The sequence below is a fragment of the Leptonychotes weddellii genome, chromosome 7, assembly GCF_054177405.1.
Source record: "Leptonychotes weddellii isolate Sample4059 chromosome 7, ASM5417740v2, whole genome shotgun sequence".
NCBI lineage: Eukaryota > Metazoa > Chordata > Mammalia > Carnivora > Phocidae > Leptonychotes > Leptonychotes weddellii.
In genome coordinates, this window is record NC_138375.1 from 120,106,956 (window position 1) to 120,130,861 (window position 23,906).

At 40.7% G+C, this 23,906-nt stretch overlaps 1 protein-coding gene and 1 long non-coding RNA gene across 4 annotated transcripts in view; one reads left to right on the forward strand and one right to left on the reverse strand.

The window, feature by feature from the left end:
• The window catches only part of SLC12A2 (solute carrier family 12 member 2), a 103,299-nt gene extending 93,797 nt beyond the window's left edge, over positions 1-9,502 (reverse strand). For both annotated transcript variants that reach the window (XM_081827134.1, XM_081827133.1), the window contains exon 1: positions 8,528-9,502. In XM_081827134.1, coding sequence (XP_081683260.1) covers positions 8,528-9,250 — 723 coding nt within the window. In that variant the 5' untranslated portion in view covers positions 9,251-9,502. The remainder of the gene's footprint in view (positions 1-8,527) is intronic.
• Positions 9,503-9,772: 270 nt separating this feature from the next.
• The window catches only part of LOC145722753 (uncharacterized), a 113,474-nt gene continuing 99,340 nt past the window's right edge, over positions 9,773-23,906 (forward strand). For both annotated transcript variants that reach the window (XR_014147261.1, XR_014147260.1), the window contains exon 1: positions 9,773-10,512. This is a non-coding gene — a long non-coding RNA (uncharacterized LOC145722753). The remainder of the gene's footprint in view (positions 10,513-23,906) is intronic.

Genomic DNA, 23,906 nt, shown 5'->3' on the forward strand with positions numbered 1-23,906 from the left:
GAGGGGTGCCTGGGTGGCTCAGTCGTTAAGTGTCTGCCTTTGGCTCAGGTCATGATCCCACGGTCCTGGGATCGAGTCCCACATCGGGCTCCCTGCTCAGCGGGAAGCCTGCTTCTCCCTCTCCCACTTTCCCTGCTTTTGTTCCTGCTCTCGCGATCTCTCTCTGTCAAATAAGTAAATAAAATCTTTAAAAAAAAAAAAAAGTATTGATTGAGGCTCTGCTACCTCAAGGCTATATACAAGGTACTAGGGACACATAATGATAAGTAGCCTCATAGTCTGTTTCTCACGGAGCTTGAAGTCAACTCAAGCCAACTCAAATAACCACATTAATAAATATACTATTATTAACTGAAATAAAGGCTCTCAGGGAAAAAGTGGTTTGTCCTAGAGGATAAATGCTTCCTCTCTGAGGATAACAGGATTGAAGCAAAATCTTAAAACTGAAAAGTTAACAGTGTGTGTACGGGGGAGAAGGGAGGAAGAGTTCATGGACAGTATCATGTACAAAGGCCCTATGGCAAAGGAAGTACTGTGACACTGAGTAACACTAAGGAAGAGGTAGGCCAGACCTGGACAATGCAGGGCTCGTTTTAAGCCAAGGGATAACATATCAATTCTGTTTTAAAAATATTCTGGGCATAACAGTGATGCGAGAGCACAGTGAATATGGAGAAATCAGTTAGAAGGCTATAGAGGGACATGCTACAGTCTGGGTTAGGATGGTAGCAGTGAAGATGAAAAAAATACTTAGGAAATAAAGGTGATAGAAAGAATTCAGTGATAAACTGGATGTGGAAGGATGAGAGAAAGCGTCAAGGATGACTCATATACTTCTCACCTGTGTACCACAATGAATAATGGTACCTCATCCATGCAGACATAGGGGACACTGGAAGAGGCCTGGGCTGTTTTGCTTTTGGAAGGGGAGGGAGAAAATCCTAAGTTTGTGAGTATAGGGTGTCGTTGAGATAAGAAACAAAAAAATCCAGCAGTCATTAGATGGCCTGAACTTAGCAAAGGGACGTGGGAAGGACACAAAATTTTGGAATTCATTAGCCTACAGATCATACAGCACAGGGAGAGAAAAAGAAAGACAGGGGAAGGAGAAAAGGCAGAATCAAGCCTTGAGGATGGCCAATTTGGAGATAAAGGAGACTGCATAAGACACTGGGCTGAAAGAGCCTCAAAATTAAAAGACAAAATGGTGCTACAGAAGCCAAAGAAAAGAAAAGAAGGCCTCAACAGAAAATCAAATACTGCTGGAAGGTTGAATGCTGACGGGAGATGGGGCAGGGGAGGGAGGGGGTAGTTTTCTGGACTTGATAATAGGGCGGAGGTCACTGGTAACTTCAACAAGAATTATTTACGTAAAATGTATTAAGTAGAAGGTCAGGGTCCACATGGGTCCTTTAAATCTCTACTGGAAAAATAAAAAATACCCTAAAGAGCCAACTACCCCCCAAAAGCTCCAAAATGACTCACATACTGAACTCTGTTAGAAGCCACATTGTTGAAGGAACTAATTCACACCAACCTAACAAAGAACCATCCCAGATGTTTCTATGATTCTTAACGTAGGTGAATATCTAATTAATGAATGTTCAGGAACAGTATAGTGAAAATTTAAAGCAAGGAAATTTCAGAGCCCAAGAGCTTACAAATCACCTGCCATAATTGCTTCTGCAGAGAGACAACATTCCACTAAGCTCTTCTTTGCTTTTCAGATTTTCCCCATCTTCTAAATAGACATCCTCGAGTTCTCTCTCAGTACTAAGTTTTTCATAATAGCTTTTAAAAAGCAGTAATATCAAAGGATAAAGTAGCCAGTGGCAGATGACAGCGTTTGTATTTTATTTTTTTAATATTTTATTTATTTATTTGAGAGAGAGTGCTCACGAGAGAGACACAATGAGGAAAAGCAGGCTCTTGGCTGAGCAGGGAGCCTGACACGAGGCTCGATCCCAGGACTCCAGGATCATGACCTGAGCCAAAGGCAGCCGCTTAACCAGCTGAGCCTTCCAGGTGCCCCAGCTTTCACATTTTATATGAGACACTACGGATACTTTTTTTTTTTTAAGATTTCAGAGAGAGCACGCATGCGCGCGCACGCACTCAAGCGGAGGGAGGAGCAGAGGGAGAGGACCTCAAACGGACTCCTTACTGACCAAGAGCCCACTGCTGGGCTCCATCTCACAACGCTAAGACAATGACCTGCACCAAAATCAAGAAATGAATGCTTAACCCATTAAGCCATCCAGAAGCCCCACCACTGATACGTTTTAACTTGAACATTTTAAGTTGTTTTCCTTGTTGTCCATCCCTCACCTTCTGGAATCGACTCACTAGTTGCCCACCCTTTTGTACCCTTTTTGAAAAACTACTGGTTTTCATGACTTTCCCTAATATTTGAAGAATAAAAGCACATTTTTATGCTACAAATTAAAACCATTTTCTTAAATACTATTATTTCACAAACCAGTGGCTGCCATTTTATTAGTGTTTGCCCCATGGTAGAACTAATTTGCAGAATGAAACCCAACTCCAGTCCATCTCCCAAACTTGCTCTTCCCACAGTCCTCCCCATGTCCATAAATATCAACTCCATTCTAAAGAGGGGAGAAACCCTGGCATTAATCCTCCCACACACCCCTCATCCAAAACATCAACAAATTCCAACAATTTGACCTTTTAAACACACCCAGCATCTCAGCACCCCTTATCACATCAAACACTGTTACCTCAGATTTGTTCCTCACTATTGTTCCGACCTCCTCTCCTATCATTCTCCCTCTTGCTGGCCTCCTTGTTTCTCGGTCATGCTCAGCACACTTCCACCTCAGGGTCTTGATGTTCGTCATTCACCTGCCTGGACTGCTCTTCTCCCCCAAGTATTTGCAAGGGGTGATCCCTCACTCCCTTCTTGTGTCTGCTCAGCATCACAGAGGCCTTCTCTGACTACCCTTATATAGCACAACATTGGCCATCACCATCTATCCACCTCTAAGTTTCTTCACAGTACTTACATCTGACCTATTTGCTTACTGACTCCTACCACTAGAATGAAAGCGCTATGACTTGGCTGTGTTCATAGCTGTATCTCCAGCACTTAAAACAGTGCTGCTGTTGGTGCTCAGTGAGGCTTTGTTGAGTAAATTCATTTCGCTTCAGCATGGAACCAAAGGGATTACAACGTTGGACTTTCCAAACATTTATATTCGTCTCATGGGATTGGGAACGTGAGTATGGCAACACAAATACACATAGAGAAGACATCAATTATGATAGCAGTGTACAGTCCTGCCACATTTTAAATCCCAAAGTTTATCTTTCCTTCTACCCAAGCAGTCAGCTGGTGTATACCTGGGCGACTACATAGAGTATTACAGATAAACCACACTTCACCTCAAGTGCCATGGGTTTAGCAAGGTGAAGCCCCTGCCAAAAGTGCGGTATCTTTCAAGTTTGACTTTGCCATGTGCAAATATTTCTTATCAAGGTCCTACCTTTATTCAGTCCTGGAACTCCTCTACTCCTCCCCTCTTCATGGGATGTGACCCATTCTTTCCTGCAGGAAACTTGAAGGACCCAAGTTATGTAATAAAGTCATTAGTCGTGTGTGAAATTTCTTGTCCCAGAATCAACACAGCCCACTCAAAGAAGCAGCTACACAAGTTAGTGGAGATAACATGCTGTTTAATGCTTTATTTGAAGTCCTTAAAGAGGAAGAACTGCCTACCCTGATACATTCAGTGAACAAATGTTTATTAAGTACCTGTTCTATGTACGGAGATACATGAGACACAAGCTCAGATCCTATGAAAGTGACAGTCATATTCATCACTGATTACATTATCACAAGTGTTCCTCCTCATTTCTCTCAGTTATACCATCATTCCCCCTTCTCGAAGTCAGGGCAGAGGGATGATGTTGGTAATCCCCAATGTGTCTTCCTCAACATCCCTGCCATCTCAGAGCAGGTCCAGGGACAGGGAGGAAGAAGAAGAGATAACAACAAAGAGAAGCTACTAGGTCCTGGCATTAGAGTCAGAAAACCCTGGGTCTGACTTCCAGTTGTTCTGCTTTCTATGAGTGACATTAAGCAATTTCTTCAGCTTCTATGAACCCATTTTATCACGAGTAAAATATGTGTAAGACCTGTTTCTTGGGAATTGTATGAAAAACCAACAAGCTCAGTGAGACATAAAAGACATTAGATGTAGTTCCTCTCTCTTTTTATTAATGAGAAAGGTTGTAACAGAGAGGCCATATGCAAAAATGACATACCACCAGCAAAAGGTGCCCAAGCCTTGACTAAGGACAACTGGGCAAAGGTAATTCTACCTTTAAAACTGTTTTAATAATGCTTTAATCCCGTAGAAGCTATTATGGATTGTCCATCACTCAATTCTTCCATATTTGATCATCATGCTTTCCATTATACGCGTTGAAGTTGCCCATCAAATATTAATTTGTTTGACCTCCACTTTTAAATTTCTCCTTGTAGGGGCAAGAATCAGTACTTTGGACTTACTTTTTGAAAAAGATTAAAAAAAAAAAATCAATTCCTGGTAAGAGCCCTGAAGAGTTTCTGCCTTCTTTAAAACTCCTCTCTCAGCTTCCCTGACACTGCTACCCTGGTTATTTCTCACCAGCGTAGAGGCTCCTTCTCACCCTTTGTTAGTGTCTCCTCAACCTCTAACAAACCTTTATATATTCTCTACGCCTAATCCCCGACCCCATTTCTTTTCTGTTATCTACCCACTCTCCCGGAGTCATTTCAAGTCCATGACTTTAGACACTCTCTCTCTAAACACACACACATACACTTCTTTGTATTAGATATACACATGTATATACACACGTACATATATACACATGCATGTGTACATACCATATACACACAAACACATACACATTTCTATAGATATATATTCTGCCCTCCTCCCTCAAAATGACTCTTGGATTAAGATGTCTTATAAACTACTACTCAAACACAATTCCTTCTTTCCCCTCTCAAATCTAGTCCTCCTGTATTCACCATCTCAATAGAGGCACCGTCTATTCAGTTGCTCGTCCAAAACCTGGGAATCAGCTCCTCTTTCACTCCCACATCCAATCCACCTGCATGCGATTCATTCTGCCACCAACTCTTATTATCTGTAACTCAGTAATAGCTTGGGTCTCCCTGCTTCCATTGTTGCTCCTGCCAATCCATTCTTTATCCAGCAGCCAGAGATGATATAACAAAACAGATCATGTTGCTACCTCATGAAAAATCCTTCAATAACTTGCCACTACATTTATAATAATATCTTCTCCTGGCCTCCTATAGTTCTTACAGTTCTTTGGACATACCACTCTCTCCTCTCACTGTATTTACACACACTGTTTCTTTGGCCTGGAATGTTGTTCTGCCCTATCATTAACTTATCCTTTAGGTTTTAGCTTCAGTGTCACATTTCTTGAAAAAGACCTCCCCAATCCGAATTAAAATTAGGTCTCTTTATATCCTTACTAGTATCCTACACTTTCCTCACATAAGCCTGAAAATAAAGCTTGTAACTATCTTACTTGTGCAACCATTTGGTTAAGGTATATCTAAACAAAGTATATGTTTTGCTAACCACTCCATTATCCCACAGTACCAAGAGCCATGTGGCCAACACTTAAGAAACTCCTCTCTCCAGTAAAAATTTAACAAATGGAAAACTCGTAAGTCCTGGCTCTACAATGGCTGCATAAGACACCATGGGAGTGCACTATCCCACTTCATCTGGATTTTCAGGGAAAAAACTTTAAAGTCACAGTGGTGGGTAAAGAAAGGAATTCAAGTAGAAAAAAGACTATATAGTCCTTTCCCCTAACAGGTTTCTAGAGTGCTTGTCTTTTACTTCTTTTGTTCTTTTATAAAACCTAGCACAGAGTTAGATCCAGTTAAGGTGGAAACTGAAGCACTTAGTGATCAAAGTAGACTGTGTGACATCAATCAAGTGCTAGAATTAAATGCTACAAAATTCTAAACACGATGATTCACTGAGGGCTAGAAGCATTAGAATAGGTTTTATGGAGGTAAAAGTAAATACAGACAGGGTGAGGAACAACTTTTGGGGATCCAGTCAAACTACGCTAGAACCTCTCCTGCCCTCCTTCAACAGCAGTTAGTCTCTATAGTCAGATCTGTACTCCTTAACATGACGTGTTTCTTCAGTCCATTTGCGAAATTCTAAACAAAATTATTTTCCATATGAGGTTCTATGCTTAATCTAATAAACCTTTTTAACTGACTGACCATAAAGGACCCAAGTGGCAGAAGGTAAAAAAAAAAAAAAAAAAAAACTACAAAGAATTCATTACACTACCTGTTGCATAAATGGAGCTATGAACATAACATTTATACACTACATTCATCATGTAGGAATTAAGAGAATCTAAACTGAAACCCTAGAGTTTCTGTACTTTCTGAAAGGCCAACATAGATCAAAATAACATGGATGGAACTAGGGGATATTATGCTAAGTGAAATAAGTCAATCAGAGAAAGACAAGTATCATATGATCTCACTGATATGAGGAATTTGAGAAACAAGACAGAGGATCATAGGGGAAGGGAGGGAAAAAAGAAACAAGATGAAACCAGAGAGGGAGACAAACCATAAGACACTCTTAATCTCAGGAAACAAACTGAGGGTTGCTGGAGTGGAGGGTGGTGGGAGGGATGGGGTGGCTGGGTGATGGGCATTGGGGAGGGTATGTGCTATGGTAAGCACTGTGTATTGTGTAAGACTGATGAATCACAGACCTGTACCCCTGAAACAAATATTACATTATATGTTAATTAAAAAAATAGAAAAAAATAAATGGAGAAAAAAATAATAATAACTACATAAGCCATTATTTTCTAGGCACTGAACATGGGCCTTAATGTTCTTTTCTTTTCTAATCTTCAAAATAACCCCAAAGCTGAGGAAGATGAGGCTCACAGGTTGGGTAGTAATTGAATATCCTTCAATTCAAAAACCCTTTTAAAAACTTATGGGTAAATATAGACTGCCTTACTACTTAACTATTCAGCTTTGGTGCAATCAATCTGAAATATAGCATATGATATTTTTAATAATAAAAATGCCATAATAAAAGGGAAATTACCAGCTACACATCTACTTTACAGAGATTTGGAGTTTGGTTAGGATAAAAATAAATTTGAAAGAAACTACAAGAGTATAAATGTTTTAAAAACTGTTTGTCTTCTGATATGACAAAATACCATAATGGAGTAACAGAAGTAGTATTATCCAAAGCTAAATGATGTCAGGCTTTTAAAGAATCAGTAAGCTGTAAGGATTGGGACCTCTGTAATTATTTCAAACTGTATGAATGTTACATTATCAAACACTAGGACAAGTACAGCCTTGTATAAAATGAGTGTATGAGATCAAACAATCACACCTGAAGAAATTACATACTTCCTGTATTTAAACTTTTCCACACTACCACATCTCAGCCCAGGTGGTACCAACTCTTTGCATTCACAAAATTTCATCAATGTAATCATTTTACACTTGTTAAAGCAGGCGTCAAGTAATCCCAACTCATAAAAGTTAAATATTAATCAAATTTCAAAAGCACTGAAGTTATCTCAAAATAATAATTTTACACCCTGAAGAAATAAAAATTGGATGTGGCCATAAAAAATAGAATTATGGAACCAGTAGACTTTTAGGGATGGTTTTCTGTTCACAAAGTATAACTACTTACGCAAGACCCCCGAATGTCTTTCAATCTAGACTTCCTCCACAGGGGGAAAAAAAAAATTCTCTTGTTTCTCTTTCTTTCTTTCTCCTCCCCCTATTTTACATTTTGCCCCCCAACTTTTTATATAGTCCTTGCCCAAAAAGTTTATAATAATAAAAAATAGATTTATGCCATTATCAGCAACAGGGTATCCTAAGATTTGTATAATCCTTTGCATATTCAAGACAGCAGTAATTGAGCTTTAATAATTCATAGACCACAAACACACCCTGTTAAGATTTTCTTTTCAAACACTACTGTTCCCACTCTCGGGACCCCTAATAGGTATACATAAACCATACAACACAACCTTTAAAAAGGACATCTAAAAAGATGGTAGGTGCTCTCCACTCTCTCCCCAGAGCCATCCTCCCCTAAACCTCCCGCACACTCCCTTCTCGGGGCCCACAAGCACAACTACCATTCAGAGGGATGTTAAGACTGTTAAGCGTGGGTGAGAAAGAAAACGTACACCAGATACACAAGTGGATGGTGAAGATTGTTAAATGCAGTCTCTCTTCTATTACCTAACTAGCTTAACCCGCTGCAAACTTTTAAGAGATTAAGTTACATTCCTCCGCAATCCCACCCTTGACAGCTGACTGCAGAGATGCCACGGGTCGCGCACGTCCATTCCCGCCACCTCACCCGTGGCGAGCCGGCAGCCACATCCCGCGGTCAGCGAGGACCGGAGGACCAGCGCTTGGGCATGAGGGAGGGCTGGGAGAGCTCACCTTTTCCAGCTCATCGTGGAGCTCAGCCAGGCTGGGCCGGAGTAGCTTCTCGCCCAGCTGCGCTGCGGTGTGCCGGTAGTGATCGATCCTGGGCACGGCGTCCATGGTGTTGTGGCCAAAGGTGCGCAGGTAGTAAGTGTTGGTGTGGGTATCATAGTAGTAGTGCTGGTGGTGCCCACTGCCGCCGCCGCCTCCCGAGTGCAAGCTGCTGCCCTCGCTCAGCACCGTGTCCCCGCCGTTCTGGAAGCTCACGTTGGGCCCGTCGCCTCCGACCCCCGCCGCATCCGACAGGCTCTCGTCAGCAGATGAAGAGGCAGCCGGGTCCACGAAGTTCACGCGGAAGCGGCCCTTGGCTTCCTCGCTGCCCTTGCCTGGCCCGCTTTCGCCGCTAGCTTTCCCGTCCGCTGGGGTCTCCTTACCCCCAGCCCCGGCCCCAGCCGCCGCAGTCCGCCCCGCGTTCTCGGAAACGAGGTCCACCTGGAAGCGGCTCTGGCTCGGGGTGGGCCCCAAGGGTCTGCCCAGTCCGTCCCCGGCCGCCGCGGCACCCTCACCGCGGACCCCGCCACCGCCCCGGCTCGCGGCCGCAGCATCCTCCGACACTGAGGGCACGGCCGTGCCGGGCAGGTCCACCCCGGCGGCGGCCAGCGCGGCAGCTGGCGGCGTCTCCCCGACCCCGGCCAGCCTCGGGGCGCCGGAGGAGGGCGCCGTGGGCCCCGGTTCCATCGCCGCCCGACCCCCGGCAGACTCCGAGAGCCTGGCGGACGTCGCGGGCTGCACGCCCTCCGCCGGCGGTGCCCGCGGCCGCAACGCCAGGTGACGGAATCGCTCGCCCCTCCGCCCGCCCGCCGCCGCTAGCCCGGGCCGGCACAAACACAGCCGGCAGCCGAGTCGGCGCGCGAGTGCAGTGGGCGCGGGGCGGGCCCCGCTGTTTAAAGCCTCCGCGGGGCCGCAGCGGTGGCGGCTCCGGCAGCAGCACGCGGGAGGCGGGGTCGGCGGCTCCTCCGCCCCTCAGCCCGCCCACCCGCGGTCCCGCAGTGTCGCGCGGCAGACGCTCCCTCGGCGGGCCGGCCCTCCCGGGCTTCTGCCAGACCCCACGCTAGAGCTGCCTGCGCGAGGATCGCGTCCGTCCAGTCCGCGCCGGGCCTCGGGCAGCGCGAGCAGCACGAGCAGCGCGATCAGGGAGCAGGCGCGGCGCCGTTCCGCCTCACCGCCGTCGCCGGGATCTCCGCGCCGCTACCTCCTCTTCCGTCGCCCTCCTCCCACCCCTCCACCTCCTTCCCCCGCCCCCTTTGCGGCGAAGAGGAGAGGGCCCCCCGGCCGCCTCCCTCTCTCCCCGCCCCTGGGGCTGCACGTCAGTGGGCCGGCGGCCCAGGCCTCGGCAGAGCCCGTTGCGGACGGCGCCCAGCCCGGCGGGCGAACGGGTGCCGGAGTCCTGCCTCGGCGCACGCCGACTGCTGATGCGCCCGCGGCAGTTGCCACCACCGCGGAGGCTTCAGGAGCTCTCTCTCTCTCTCTCCAATCTCTCTCTTCTCTTTTTCCTTTTTTTTTAATTTTTTTTTTTTTTAAGTTCTGAGCTCGCAGTACTTGGGCTGAGCCGGCGAGATCTCGCGAGATGCTGCAGGGCTACAGGGCCGCTTCACCTCAGGCGTGTGGTACCCGAGGCGGTGCTAAAGCTGCCGGTCGCCCCCCGCTCCGGTCGGTGATGCCGGGGATTTTCCCGTCGGGCCCGCAGGTGCTTCCGGAGTTGCCGGCGAGGTGCGCCCCCAGGCGAGGTCGGCTCGCGGCTCCGGCCGGCCGCGACTGCCCGCCCTTACTCCAGGCCTGAGCCTAGGGGGAGGCAGGATTTCCTCTGAGCCGCCTTTGAAGCGGTCGACTCCCCGCCTGGCCGCGTTAGATTTGCATAACCAGAAACACTCCCGTGGAGATGCAGTGGGTGTGTCCACACTTCGATGACACCTGTATTTTAAAAGCTGTGATGTTTGAAGGTGAGAAGGGAGCTAAGTTGTGATACCGTATCGTTTCAAGACGATTCTTAGCTTGAGGCATTTCCAAAAATGATGGGAAGCTCAGGTCAGAAGCGAATACACAGCAGTAACTAACCGTAGAGCCATGACTAACTGTGGAGCACTAACCGGGAACTTTCGGCGTGGTTTAGGTTGTGAAGAATTCCTGTTTTCCTCCTCTCCTCTGCAGGCCTGTTTTCTCTTCTGTGAAATGTAGGGGGATATAGTGATTTTGCAACTTTCTTAGCAGCAGAATCTATTTTTCTTTTTTTTTTTTTAAAGATTTTATTTCTTTATTTATTAGAGAGCGAGCGAGCGAGAAACAGCATGAGAGAGGAGAGGGTCAGAGGGAGAAGCAGGCTCCCCGCTGAGCCGGGAGCCCGATGTGGGACTCGATCCCAGGACCCCGGGATCACGACCCGAGCCGAAGGCAGTCGCTTAACCAACTGAGCCACCCAGGCGCCCAGCAGCAGAATCTATTTTTAAACTAAATTCTACCCACAGCTCCACATAAAAGCAGATAACGACAACGAACTGTTTCTTCCATCACTCACTCGTCTTTTATTTATTTGTATTTATGTATTTTAAAATTTTATTTCTGGGGATAAGCACCCTCCTTGGTTGAACCCTGGAAGTATGACCCAAGAGCCCTAGAGTTCGCAGAATTATTTGGAAATGCTGTGAAGAAAGTTGCAACCAGACAATTTTCAAGAAATTGTGATACCCATGATCTTAGTCGACCTTGGCAACTTTTCGTCTAAATTTATTATTTCTGTTGTAAAAATGGAGAGAGGAAGGAATCACGCTCCGATCATGTAGCCACGGTTTTTAAAGTTCCTCTTCAGCTTTAGTGATAGGAGAAAACCAGGAGAGGCCAGAAAAATCAGGTGGCCCTTTAGGCAGTACAGTTGCTACTGGGGCATTGCTGCCTCAGTAGCTGATCTGTGTGGTACTGTAGCTAATTTGGTAGCTGTTGAAATTCAGCATTCATTGAGCTGAACAAACGGTAAGCACTTACCATGAGGTGCTCTGTATTTTGGGGATATGGCAATGAGCAAAGCAGACAGTCGCTTCCCTCATGGAAATCACAGTCTAGCTGGGGAGAGAGAGGCAATAAAGTTAAATGGATACAATAGATAGCGTTGCTGGTGCACGCGAAGGGAGGAGAATGGGATATGTGTGTGAGATGGAGGTGGCAAAATTTGTCATGGAAACTGAGAAGGTGACATTTGAGTGAGGTAGTGAGAGATAGTATATTTGGGAGAATAGTGTTCCAAGCAGAAGAAAAACAAAAACTGCAAGGTGAGAGAGCATACCTGACTTGTTCTTGGAATTGCATATAGGCCAGTGGGGCCTATAGGCCTGCTTAAGGGATGAGGAGAATCAAGGGAAATTATGTAAGAGTTTAGGGATCGGGGGCATAAGAGACCAGAATGGATCCCTTTGGCTTTTGAAAGGACTTTGGTTTTTAATTTGAGTGAGATGGTATATTAGTTTGGACTGTCCTAACATAATACCATAGACTGAGTTGTTTAAATAATAGAAATGTATTTCCTTACAGTTCTGGAAGCTGAAAAGTCTTAAGCAGGGCGCGAGCATGGTCAGCTTCTGGTAAGGGCTTTCTTCCTGGCAGGCAGGCAGCTGTCTTATCACTGTGTCCTCACATGGTGGAGAGAGAAATCTGGTGTCTCTTCTTATAAGGGAACCAGTTGTGTCGGGTCAGTGCTCCACCTTTATGACCTCATTTAATCTTATTCTCCAAAAGGCACTATCTCCAATGTAGTCACATGGAAAAGTTAGGACTTCCACATATGGATTTGGGTGGCAAGATCACTTAACTCCTTAGCAGATGGCAAGTTATTAAGAGAGTGAGTAGAGGAAAGACATGATTTGACAGATATTTAAAGCATCAATCTAACTGCCTTGTAAATACACAAGAATCTAAATGGTGGGGCTAAAGAAAGAAACAAGGAGATGTGTCAAGAGGCAACTCAGCAATCCAGGAAGCGATGATATGGCTTCGACCAGGATGGGTAGCAGTGAAAAGGGGCCAGGGAGCGAGGGGAGAAATGGTTGAACTCTAGGGAGGCAATAGAATTTTCTGATAGTTGTGGAGTGTAAAAGAGAATCCAAGGGTTTTGGCTTGAGTAACTGAAAGAATAGTGTTGCTATTTTCTGAGGTGGAGAAGATGCTGAATGGAGCAGGCTTGGGTAGGAGGCATATCAGGAACTCAGTCTGAGATGTCTGTTGGAGGAAACAAATACATGTGTAGTAATAAATAGTAGTCACTCATATAAATGGGTAGTTAAAAACTGAGAAGTTCTAGGACAGACTGGAACATGGTACAATGAGAATGCAAAATAGAGGGACCAGACTTAGTGAGGGAGGAAATGACTTTTCAGCTGAGGTCTGAAGGGTGATAACTTCCAGGGCGGGGAGGAGGGGGCAGTTCAAAAAAGGGTAATATTGTGAACAAAAGCCCTCATGGACTGAACATGGCCTGGCTAAGGAGCTTGCAGCCAGTTTGGTTAAAGCATAGAGCTCAAGGGACCAGAGAGATAGGAGATGAATCTATCTATTCTAAAAGCTTCTTATACAACCATTAATGGGTTTTCAGGGAGATAGAGGGGGACATGATCAGATTTAACTTCACTAAAAGTCTCTCTAGTTATATTGTGGGCAGAAGATTGGAGAGGAGCAAGAATAAGAAAGACAGGATACAATTTCAGTAATCTAGGCTTGGGATAATAGCTAGTAGCTAACATTTATATGGAATAACTAGTAGCTAACATTTATATGGAATTTATGTCCTGGATTTGGTGCTAAACTCTGCATTCATAATCTTATTTAAGTCTTACAACAACACCATGAAGAAAATCATAGCATTACCCCCGTTTTACAGATGAAAAACTTGGTCAAGGAAAAAAGATTAACTTCTCCAAGGTCACTCAGCCCAAATCAGGATTTGAATTCAGGGAGATTGCTCCACTAATCAAACTCTGCATTGTGGGGGATACACGGGAGATGAGGAAAGGGAAAAATTTGAGAGATGCTTCAGAGGTAACTCAAAGGACTTGGAAATGGATTGAAGGAATGAAGGAGAATAAAGGATGAATTTTCTAACTTGTTTACCTGGGGTTAGATGATGGTAACATTGGTGAGAGAAAGAACATTCCAAAACTAGGTTTGGAGATGAATATGAGAAATTTGGTCTAGAGCATACTGGGCTTGAGGTACTTTTGAGACATCCAAATGGAAAAGTTAAGAAACTGGCTACATGGGTCTTGGGCTCGAAGGAGAAGTTTGTATGACAGAGTACAAATGTGTGAGTCTTCTGCAAACAGATAACTGACACCATGGACATGAGTAAGATCACTCAGGGGGATGGTATAGAGCAGCACTGTACAATAGAACTTTCTGCAGTGGTGGGAATATTCTATATTAATGCTGTCCTGTATAATAACCATGAGCCACTTGTGGCTATTGAGCACTTGAAATGCCTAGTGCAACTGAGGAACTGAATATATAATTTTATTTTCTTGAGTTTATTAAATAGTCCCATGAGCTAGTGGCTGCCATATTGAACAGCATAGGTATAGAGTTCAAAGAAGGTCTAGAGTCCAGCTTTGTGTAATTCCAACATGTAAAAACTAGATAAAAGAAGGAGTGGCCTGAGAGATGAAAGGGGAACCAGATGAAGTCATTTTTGAAGTAAGATCAGCTGAGTTAAATTGGCCCAAGAGATGGAAAAAGATGAAAAGTGATAATATATTGAATGTAGTAACCTATATTAGCCAACACAATGGGAGGATAATGGGGAGGAGCAAGGGTTCCAGGAGATAGAATCAAAATGTGCATGTGAAACTTTTAGAGACACTGTCAGGAGAGGTGTCTGTTATTTCACTGTCAGCAAACAGTTGGTGATCAGATTTACCATGTGTCAATTTAGAGACTAACCTTGAGGAAAACAGACTAGTTGTCCGTGCCATGATGGAGTACCCCCATCATTTTGCTTACTTTCCCCTTTTGCCAAAAAGTCAGCCTGTGGCATTGTATGTGTCAATGCATTTACTAGCATGTATTGAATGTACTTAGAATTTTAGGACTAGAGGGGACTTAGGTTGTTATTCCAAGCCTCTCAGTTAACAAATACTAAAAATCCTAAAAGGAGACATAGATTATGTTTAGATCTACAACTCTTCATATCTGCAGATTTAGAACAAGTGAGGTACAAAACCATGTGGAGACTTTAAAATCAGCATTTGGGGTTTTGTTGTTGTTGCTGTTGTTTTACGGTGAGTTGTACTTGGATGTGCTGTGTGTGCTCATATTCCACCTGGTTATGGTTTTCCTTTTTTACTAGCTGGCATTCTGCATACAGATTAGATCAATGGTATTTTTTCTTGACAAATAAAGTTATTATCCTATCATGGAAAAAAAGTTACCCTAGAGAAGCTTGTTTATGCTGTAAATGTCATAATTTTGTTTTCTTACTCAAGTCTCAATCACATTCTTCTTTAAAAATTTATATTTGTAAGTTACAGCTTTCAAAAAAGACAGCTCAGTGTTTTATCGAATTTAAATCTTATCCAAGCAGTACATTCATAGCAAACACATTTAAAATAAACGTAGTCTCAATCTCTTTTCATTCCCCACTTCCACTTATGCATGTATTTGTAATAAAGCTAGTCAAGGAAATCTTTTTCACTCAAATTTTGTACTAGAAAATTATTTTCGGGCGCCTGGGTGGCTCAGTTGGTTAAGCGACTGCCTTCGGCTCAGGTCATGATCCTGGAGTCCCTGGATCGAGTCCCGCATCAGGCTCCCTGCTCGGCAGGGAGTCTGCTTCTCCCTCTGACCCTCCCCGCTCTCATGTGCTCTCTCTCATTCTCTCTCTCTCAAATAAATAAATAAAATATTTTAAAAAAATTATTTTCTGTCTGCACAGATTTAATACTTATAACTCTGTAGGCTGTGAACATTTGCGAACTTTGAAGTTCAAAATTGTTGTCAAATATTAATATATGAAGCAAATACTTTCACAAAATAGCTTAGTGGTTATAGTCATGGTCTCCTTGGCCAGACTACTTGGATTTGAATCTTAGCTTCCCTGGCTCCTAGTCATGTGACTTGGGCTAGCGTGACCTCTGTGCCTCAGTTTGCTCCTGTGTAAATTAGGGATAATAATGGTAGCTACCTCATAGACTTAGGAGGATTATATCACTTACTACCTGTAATGTGCTTAGAACAGTACCAGACACATGTTAAGTCCTCATATATACAAACATTAAATATTTTATTAAAAAAAAGAAACAATACTCAGTCAAGACTTTTAAGTTGTATCTTTTTTGTGGGTGTGTCCTATTTAAATTTTGCTTTCTGTTTTGTTTTTGAGAGGGATTTAAGTGATTTTTTGATTAGTATGTAAGCTCCTTTTTTCTATTACAGAGTTTTGTTTTTTTTTTTTAAGATTTTATTTATTTATTTGAGAGAGAGAGAATGAGAGACAGAGAGCACGAGAGGGAGGAGGGTCAGAGGGAGAAGCAGACTCCCTGCCGAGCAGGGAGCCCGATGCGGGACTCGATCCCGGGACTCCAGGATCATGACCTGAGCTGAAGGCAGTCGCCCAACCAACTGAGCCACCCAGGCGCCCCTCTATTACAGAGTTTGTAATTTTTTTAAAGCAGTTGTTAGCATCATTTTCCTGCCACTTATTTGGAAGATGAAACAATACCCTAGATTGAGGATTTGTTCCATGTTCACCTTTAAGCCACTTACTCTTTTTACTGGGCCCTTTTAAAATTAGTGGTTTGTTACTATTATATACTAAATGTATGTTACATGCTAAAGTATGGTATAGTAATGTTTTGTCTGTATTCACTGTATTTACTATACTTTCCAAAAAAATAGAGGTTAACAACATAACATGCCAACACTTAAAAAATACACATCCTAATAGTTTAACTGCCCCACCCCTTTATGGAGTCAAATATTGCAATGTATCCCATAACTAAATTCACTATTCATGAAAAATCTCTAATTTTCTATTCTCTATTATATTCATTAATGATTAATCCGTTTTTCACTTTCAAAAAACTGTAAGTACAGTTGAGGTATGTTTTTATAATTGTTTAAGATGCCTGAAATACAAAAAACCATAAACATGGAAGAGATCTTAAGGGTTATGAAGTAAGCCACTACTTTGAAAAATAGAATAATTATTCTACCATTGACACTTTAAAAAAAAAACATTGCTTTTTACATCCAGCACGGGGCTCGACCTCAGAACCCTTGAGATCAAGGGTCGCATGGTCCATCCACTGAGCCAGCCAGGCGCCCCTGCAAAAAACATTTTTTTCTTTAGTAACACATTATAACGATTACAAGCTCTTAAAGCCATAGTATTAGACATGTAATAAACACTCAAATGCTTATTTAAGAATAGGACATTCTTCCTAATGGCTAAATTATTCTTCTAATAATTCAAATTCGTGCTTCTTGTCCTAGTCTAGGTTATGGTAACCCATAAGATGTAAGGTTACTTTTTGTTTTAGTTTCTAAATGATTTCCTCTTACATGTCATTATAGAGCCCAATTTCTAAATACATAATTATTTTTATTACTTTCCTCTGGGCCCTTTCCAGGCAATTTAATCTGCCTTTAAATGTGGGCCAAAACTATTAGGTACAATATTCCAATTCAAAAAAACAACAACTGATGATTGTAAAGGTAAAGACAGATTTTTACAGTACAAGTAATTGTTTTTACTTAAAACTGGGCTTATCACATCAGACTTCAGATCTGGCCCCAAAAGTCAACTCTTGGATTAGTTAAAAACTGTTTTTAAATTTTTAAGAAATTTTCACTAAAAGTCTAATTCTTTTTCTACCAATTTCCAAAGACCTGAAATTCTAGAATATAAATTAAAAAGTTCATATTTATGAGGTCCATTAATTAGATATTTTTCTAATTATAAAAGTAATCTATATTTAATACAGAAGTCCTAGGAAAAATAAAAGGGAAATATAATGCCATCATCCTAAAATAACATTTACCTTTTGGTTTTAAACAATTTTTTTTATCTTTTGTAATTGTTAAAACTTACCACTAACATGAACATCTTTCTGTATATATAAATATCTTGCAACTGCATGATTCCTAATGTCTTCATAATATTGCATCATTTGGGTTTATCATAAGTTACTGAATCTATCCTATTTTTTGAATGTTTAATTTCCTTCCTTTACAAATATAACAAGCAATGCTGAATTGCTTTGTGCATATGCTTTCTTCATAATTGATTATTTCCTTAGGATAAATTCCTAGAAGTGAAATTGCAAGGTATGTGTATTGTTAAAACTTCTGGCATACATTGCAAAATTGATTTTCTAAAGCTTATATCAATGTATTCTTCTATCAGCATCGTACTTGAGTGCTTGTCTTCCACCACCCTTACAAATTCTGAGAAGGATCTTCTTATCTTTGTCAATCTGATTAGTAAAAAAATGGTTTAATTTTCAATCCTTGATTGCTGGTGGGGGTGAACTTTTTAAAATTTATTAATAATATAAATCATTTATATATATATACACATACATATATATATATATATATATATCAATTGCCTATTGATGTCCATAGTAGACTGTTGCTGTATCCTGAAAGTCTGGCTTCCATTCTTCCTTGTTCTGGTAATAGCATACATGTGTTTTTTGGTGGGGTATGGGAATGACCTTATGTGCAGTTTTGAAGGATATAATATTCAAGGACCTTGCCTACCCCAGCCAAATTGAGAGCACATTAACAAGTGTGCCATCTGGCTCTCCCAAGAGTTTTGAATTTTGAGTGGTGTGATGCAAAGTCAGAAAATAAGTCCAGTTGCTGGGGCTATTAGCTGCTCATTCCTCACTGCTTCCCTCACTAGAGAACTGCCTTGCCTGGGGACTGGCAGAGGCTTCATCTGCATCCTCCCTGTGAGTCTGCTTCTCCCTCTGCCCAGTCCTGCCTTCCCCATTTCCTTATGGGTGTATCTCTTGAGAGCACTTCCCAGCCAACCTTCTGTATGCCATCTTCCACCTCTGTCTGCTTCCAGGAACCTGCCCATTTATTCCGGTGACAGCACTCATAGAAACCTGTATAGTAATTCATGCTACCAAAACCCTCTGGAACTACGTCTCTTGTCCTTTCTGCATCTGGTTCTTCCTTTTAACTTTCTCATATTTCCCAGTAATTCACTTTAAGTTGACCATAGTTGGTTCCTATGGCTTGCAACAAGAATCAGTATTTATACAACGTTCTTTGCCATTTTTCTATCTTTTGCTTATCAATTTTAAGAGCTTTTTATGTACCACATGTATAAACCTTAAACTGAATTGGTTCTCTTCCATTTGTCAGTTGCATTGTAGTTTTGTTCATGTAGTGTCAGCATTCAATTATTTAAAAAATGTATTGCTGTCAAGTATTTCAGTATTTTTCTTTGTTATTTTTACCTTTGATGTAATGTTTAGACAGATCTTTGCCATTATAAGCTCATGTACAAAAATTAATATGTATATGTTTCGATTTATAGTTTTATTTTTAATCCCCTAACTCTTGTAACATTTATTTTTGCTTTTGTATGAGACAATGATTTTGTATGAGACAATTTTCTACAAATAATTTAACTGAGTATTTAGGTTCTAAAGTTAGAATATACTTCAACAGTATCCTCAACTTTCAATGTTTAAATAAGATCGACATATATCTTTTACTCAGACAGCAGTCAGGAAATGTTATGTCTCAAGCTTGCCAGGCAGCTTTGCCTTCTCATCAGGAAGGAGGCTCTCATTCTCTGGGTCAGAGGTACTTGCTTCACTTCTTGCTAGTTTTCAGTCAATGGGAAGGGGGAACTAGAGATTAGAAAACAAGCAACTTTCTTAGCATCACACAACACATACACACACGCACACACGCATGCGCATGCACACTTGCATCCTGTTGACCAAGATTTAGGCACTTCGCTATGCATAGCAGGTTGGGAAATATCTTTTACTGGCCATTCATGTGGACAGCCAAAACCTATGGAGTTCTGGTATTTTCTATGATGAGGAGTCCTGCCAGTGGGTAGAAACATGCATTTTAAAGGGTTATAAAACATCCTAATACTAGCATTAAAATGGTAGTTATGTTGAACATGGAAACTGAAAATGTATCTAGAAACATCAAGATTAATACATAGCTAACATTTTAAAAGGGTTTTCCCCTTGTAAAATGGTGTGTGTGTGTGTGTGTGCATGTGTGCGCACGCGTGTGCATGCAGGCTCTGCACGCATGCAGTAGCAATTCAAATCTTTTCTTCTTCCTCCTTCACCATCTCTACCACCATATTTGAATATTGTGCATGAGTTCAGAAGAGTTTTTTTTCTTAACTAGATGATTTTAAGTCTCTGGACATGCTGCATGGTACTCTTTTGTTCAGCTCTCAGATTCTGTGCAGGCTAGGTGAATATGAGCAGTGATGATAAAAAGGATACATTAGTGTGATTGTTTAAGAGGATTTGCAATTTACGAAATAAATTCATCAAGAAATATAATATTCTTGAAAAGGAATGACCTATATCTGACTTAGGAATGAATATTAAAGATGTAATAATGAAGAAAGAATCAGAAATTCTATCTTCTCATCTAAATACAGAATCTATTCTTAGTACTGGTACTGATTTTTATTGTGATGGTTTAGACACAGTTTCACATTCAGTTTCTCTGTGCTTTATTTTTGGATTATAAATGCCCAAACTTTAGAATTCATTCTACAATCCTTTGACTCCTTGCCGACTAGAATAAGATATCCTTTGGAATCAGTGTTGGTTTATGTGAAACATGGTTTTGATGCAGAATAGTTTTGACTGCTTTGTTTTATTTTATTATGATATGTAACATATATATAGGGAAGTGTTTAAGATATATATGTACCTCTTGATAAAAATTACAAAGCAAATATCTGTATAAGCCACCATCGAAGTCACGAAACGTATCATTGCCCAGCCCCCAGAAGCCCCGAAGTATGCCCCTTGCATCTCACAACCCTTTTATCCTACTCCCAGATAGACTGAGGTCATTTCCTTGGTTTTTTATATGCATATATATCCCTAAACAAAATATAAATAGATTCATACTGCAGGGGTTTTTTTGTGCCTTGCTTCATTTTGGCTTATGTTTGAAGAGTTGATCTATGTTGTATGTGTGGTAGTACATTTATTTTCACAACACTATAGTATTACCTTGTATTGATATACCCCAATTGATGTAGCCATTCTGCTGTTAATGAATATTTTGGTGGTTTCCAGGTAGTTTTTGTTTTTGCTATTGTGACCATTGCTGCCATGAACAATTTAGTATGTGTAAGTTTTTGTAGGTTCTGTATTTAGGAGGGTATTGCTGGTTCACGGGGTATGTTCTTTACGTTTGGTAGATCATCATCTATCTATAGAAGGTGACAAACCATGGAGGACAAACTGTTGTCCAATAAAGTGTTTGTACCAAGAATGGTATTATTTTTAAGGTTCTTTAGCATCTCTTCAGATATTTGCTAAGTTTCCTGAGTGAGGAAAACAAATGTTATGGTATTGTATTTCATTTTAAAATTAAAATACCATGTAGAAAGGATGGAAACCAATTCTTTTCCAGTCATTAGTTTTAAAAAGTATCTCAATGTGGATGACATATATCAATATACACTATAAAAATACATAATGTGTCATATATAATATGTTATATTAATATATTATTATTATTAATGTAATAATATTGCATTGGTTGGGTATATGATAATTTATTTAACCAGGCAGACTAATTAATGGATATTTAGGTCATGTCCAAATTTTTATTATTACCAGTGATGGATCCGTAAATACATTGGAATATATATACCTTGTAATATTTGAGAGCTTATTCATTGGGTACATTTGTAATTACAGAATTATGGTTCATAGTGTATAAGCATTTTAAATTTTGATATATACTGCAAAATTGCCCTCCAAAAAGCTGTATTAATTTACCTTTTAATCAATGACTATTTGTCAGCACTGTATATTGTCAGAATACTTTGCTGTTCGGATAGTTGAAAATATAATTCGGTTTGCATTTATTTAATTATGAGTGAAGTTGAGCATGATTCCATTTGTTTTCCTTTTTCTGTCAACTGCCTGTTAGTATCCTTTTCCTGTTTTTCTGTTGGATAGTTGCATTTTTTCCCTGAGTAATTTGTAAAACTTATTACAAATTAAAGAAATTAACATTTTTGTCTATTATGTGTTGCAGATACTTTTCCTATTTTGGTTAATTTTTACACTTTATAACTTTTTTCTACATAGGCTTTAATCTTACAATTTTCATGTTGTACCTAACTTGCAAATTGCTTAGAAGCCTATTTCATGTGTTGTCATTTGCTTTGTCAATTTATAAAGACAGCTAAATTTAGCTCACAAATAGCTCAGCCTTTTTTTTCTTTTTTGCAAAGATGTATGTGTGAACATCCTTCTAGGAACCGCTATAGATCATGAATATGATGAAGCTAATCAGTTTTGGTCGTCAGACAAAAATGTGGTTAACATTTAAATGACTACTCTTTCCTTCTCCCTTCAGTGGCCCTAAAAATCAGTGGGTAGGAAAGTATTATTAGTAAGGGACAGCATCTTATCAGACATAAAGTACATACCCTAAAAAGTTAGAGAATACAACCTTCTCTCTCCAACCTTCCTTCATTTTCATGTGCTCACTTCATCTGAAACACTGTATCAAATACTGTCAGAAGTTCCAGCATCTCTTACAACAATTTATTCATGGATAAACTTTGGCTTGTAATAAATGAAATTGATTTATATGGACTTTATATTTGCTTTAGAAACCTATAATAGATAATAGAGTATTTAAAAGATAACAGATACATGAAGATCCTCAAAACACTTAAGGACATCCAAATGAGTTATTATTTGCATATATAGAAATAATCTATGTGAACCTAGCTTAGACTCAGTTCTAAGCCAAAATGACTTCTAGTTCAATCCAAATTAAACTAAGAGACTGAACAAGTTCAAATAAATAGTAACAGTTATAAGTAGTGGGGAGGAACCAGCCATGCAAGACATTTTTAGCTTATGTTCTTGTTTCATATATATTTTAAAGCTTTTTATAAATTACTTTGTAAAATTAGCTAGTATGACATCAAATCTTTTTTTTTTTTTTTTAAGATTTTATTTATTTATTTGCGAGAGAGACAATGAGAGACAGAGAGCATGAGAGGGAGGAGGGTCAGAGGGAGAAGCAGACTCCCCGCCGAGCAGGGAGCCCGATGCGGGACTCGATCCCGGGACTCCAGGATCATGACCTGAGCCGAAGGCAGTCGCTTAACCAAGTGAGCCACCCAGGTGCCCCTAGTATGACATCAAATCTTATCTTTGGCTTTTGTTCAGTAAATAGGCTAGAAACTCAAAGCCACCAGAGTTCTAGTTGGAAACATGAGATTCCATATTGCCTCAAACTATTCTTGCTTTCTCCAGAGTTCTTCATCTCAGGCCTACTAGAAGCTAATAGAAGCATCAGGCCAGTTTAGACTGGACCTCATACTTTTGGTTTTAGAAGTTAAAGTTTCATATTGGACTGAGGGAATTGTAACTATCTCAGGTCTGTCATTTAAAGATTTTCTAAAAGATTCTGAATATCAAAAGCTTATTGTTTTCAATAAATGCATCTTGTTAAATATTTAAATGCTATTTAGTTTATAGCCTTGTTAAACTTTAAGAGTTTTTTTAAAACTGCATCTTAATTTTTACTTAAACACTGTTGCATTTCTAGTGCTGTGAGAAAGCTACTTTATTTGGCTCCAATTCTAGAAATTAAACAAAACTACAATACCGGTCAGATCATACATTAAAAATGTTCCTAACATGTTTAAGTATCTTTGTTTAAAATGTATATTTCTCGTTAAATTCTAGGATAGCTTTAAAGAAACATTTTGGACTATAGTATTCAAAGTTGAACTGAACAGTAAATTGTGCCTCCACTAAAGAAAATGTAAGATTCAGTTAAGAAGTTAGTTAGAAGGTAAATATTAATTTATCAGTTACTGGACCCTTTCAGAAATAAATCTTTCTAGTATCAGTGAGATCATATGATACATGTCTTTCTCTGATTGACTTATTTCGCTCAGCATAATACCCTCCAGTTCAATCCACGTCATTGCAAATGGCAAGAATTCATTCCTTTTGATGGCTGCATAATACTCCATTGTGTGTGTGTGCATGTGTGTGTGTGTGTGTGTCACATCTTCTTTATCCATTCATCTGTCAATGGACATCTTGGCTCTTTCCACAGTTTGTCTATTGTGGACATTGCTGCT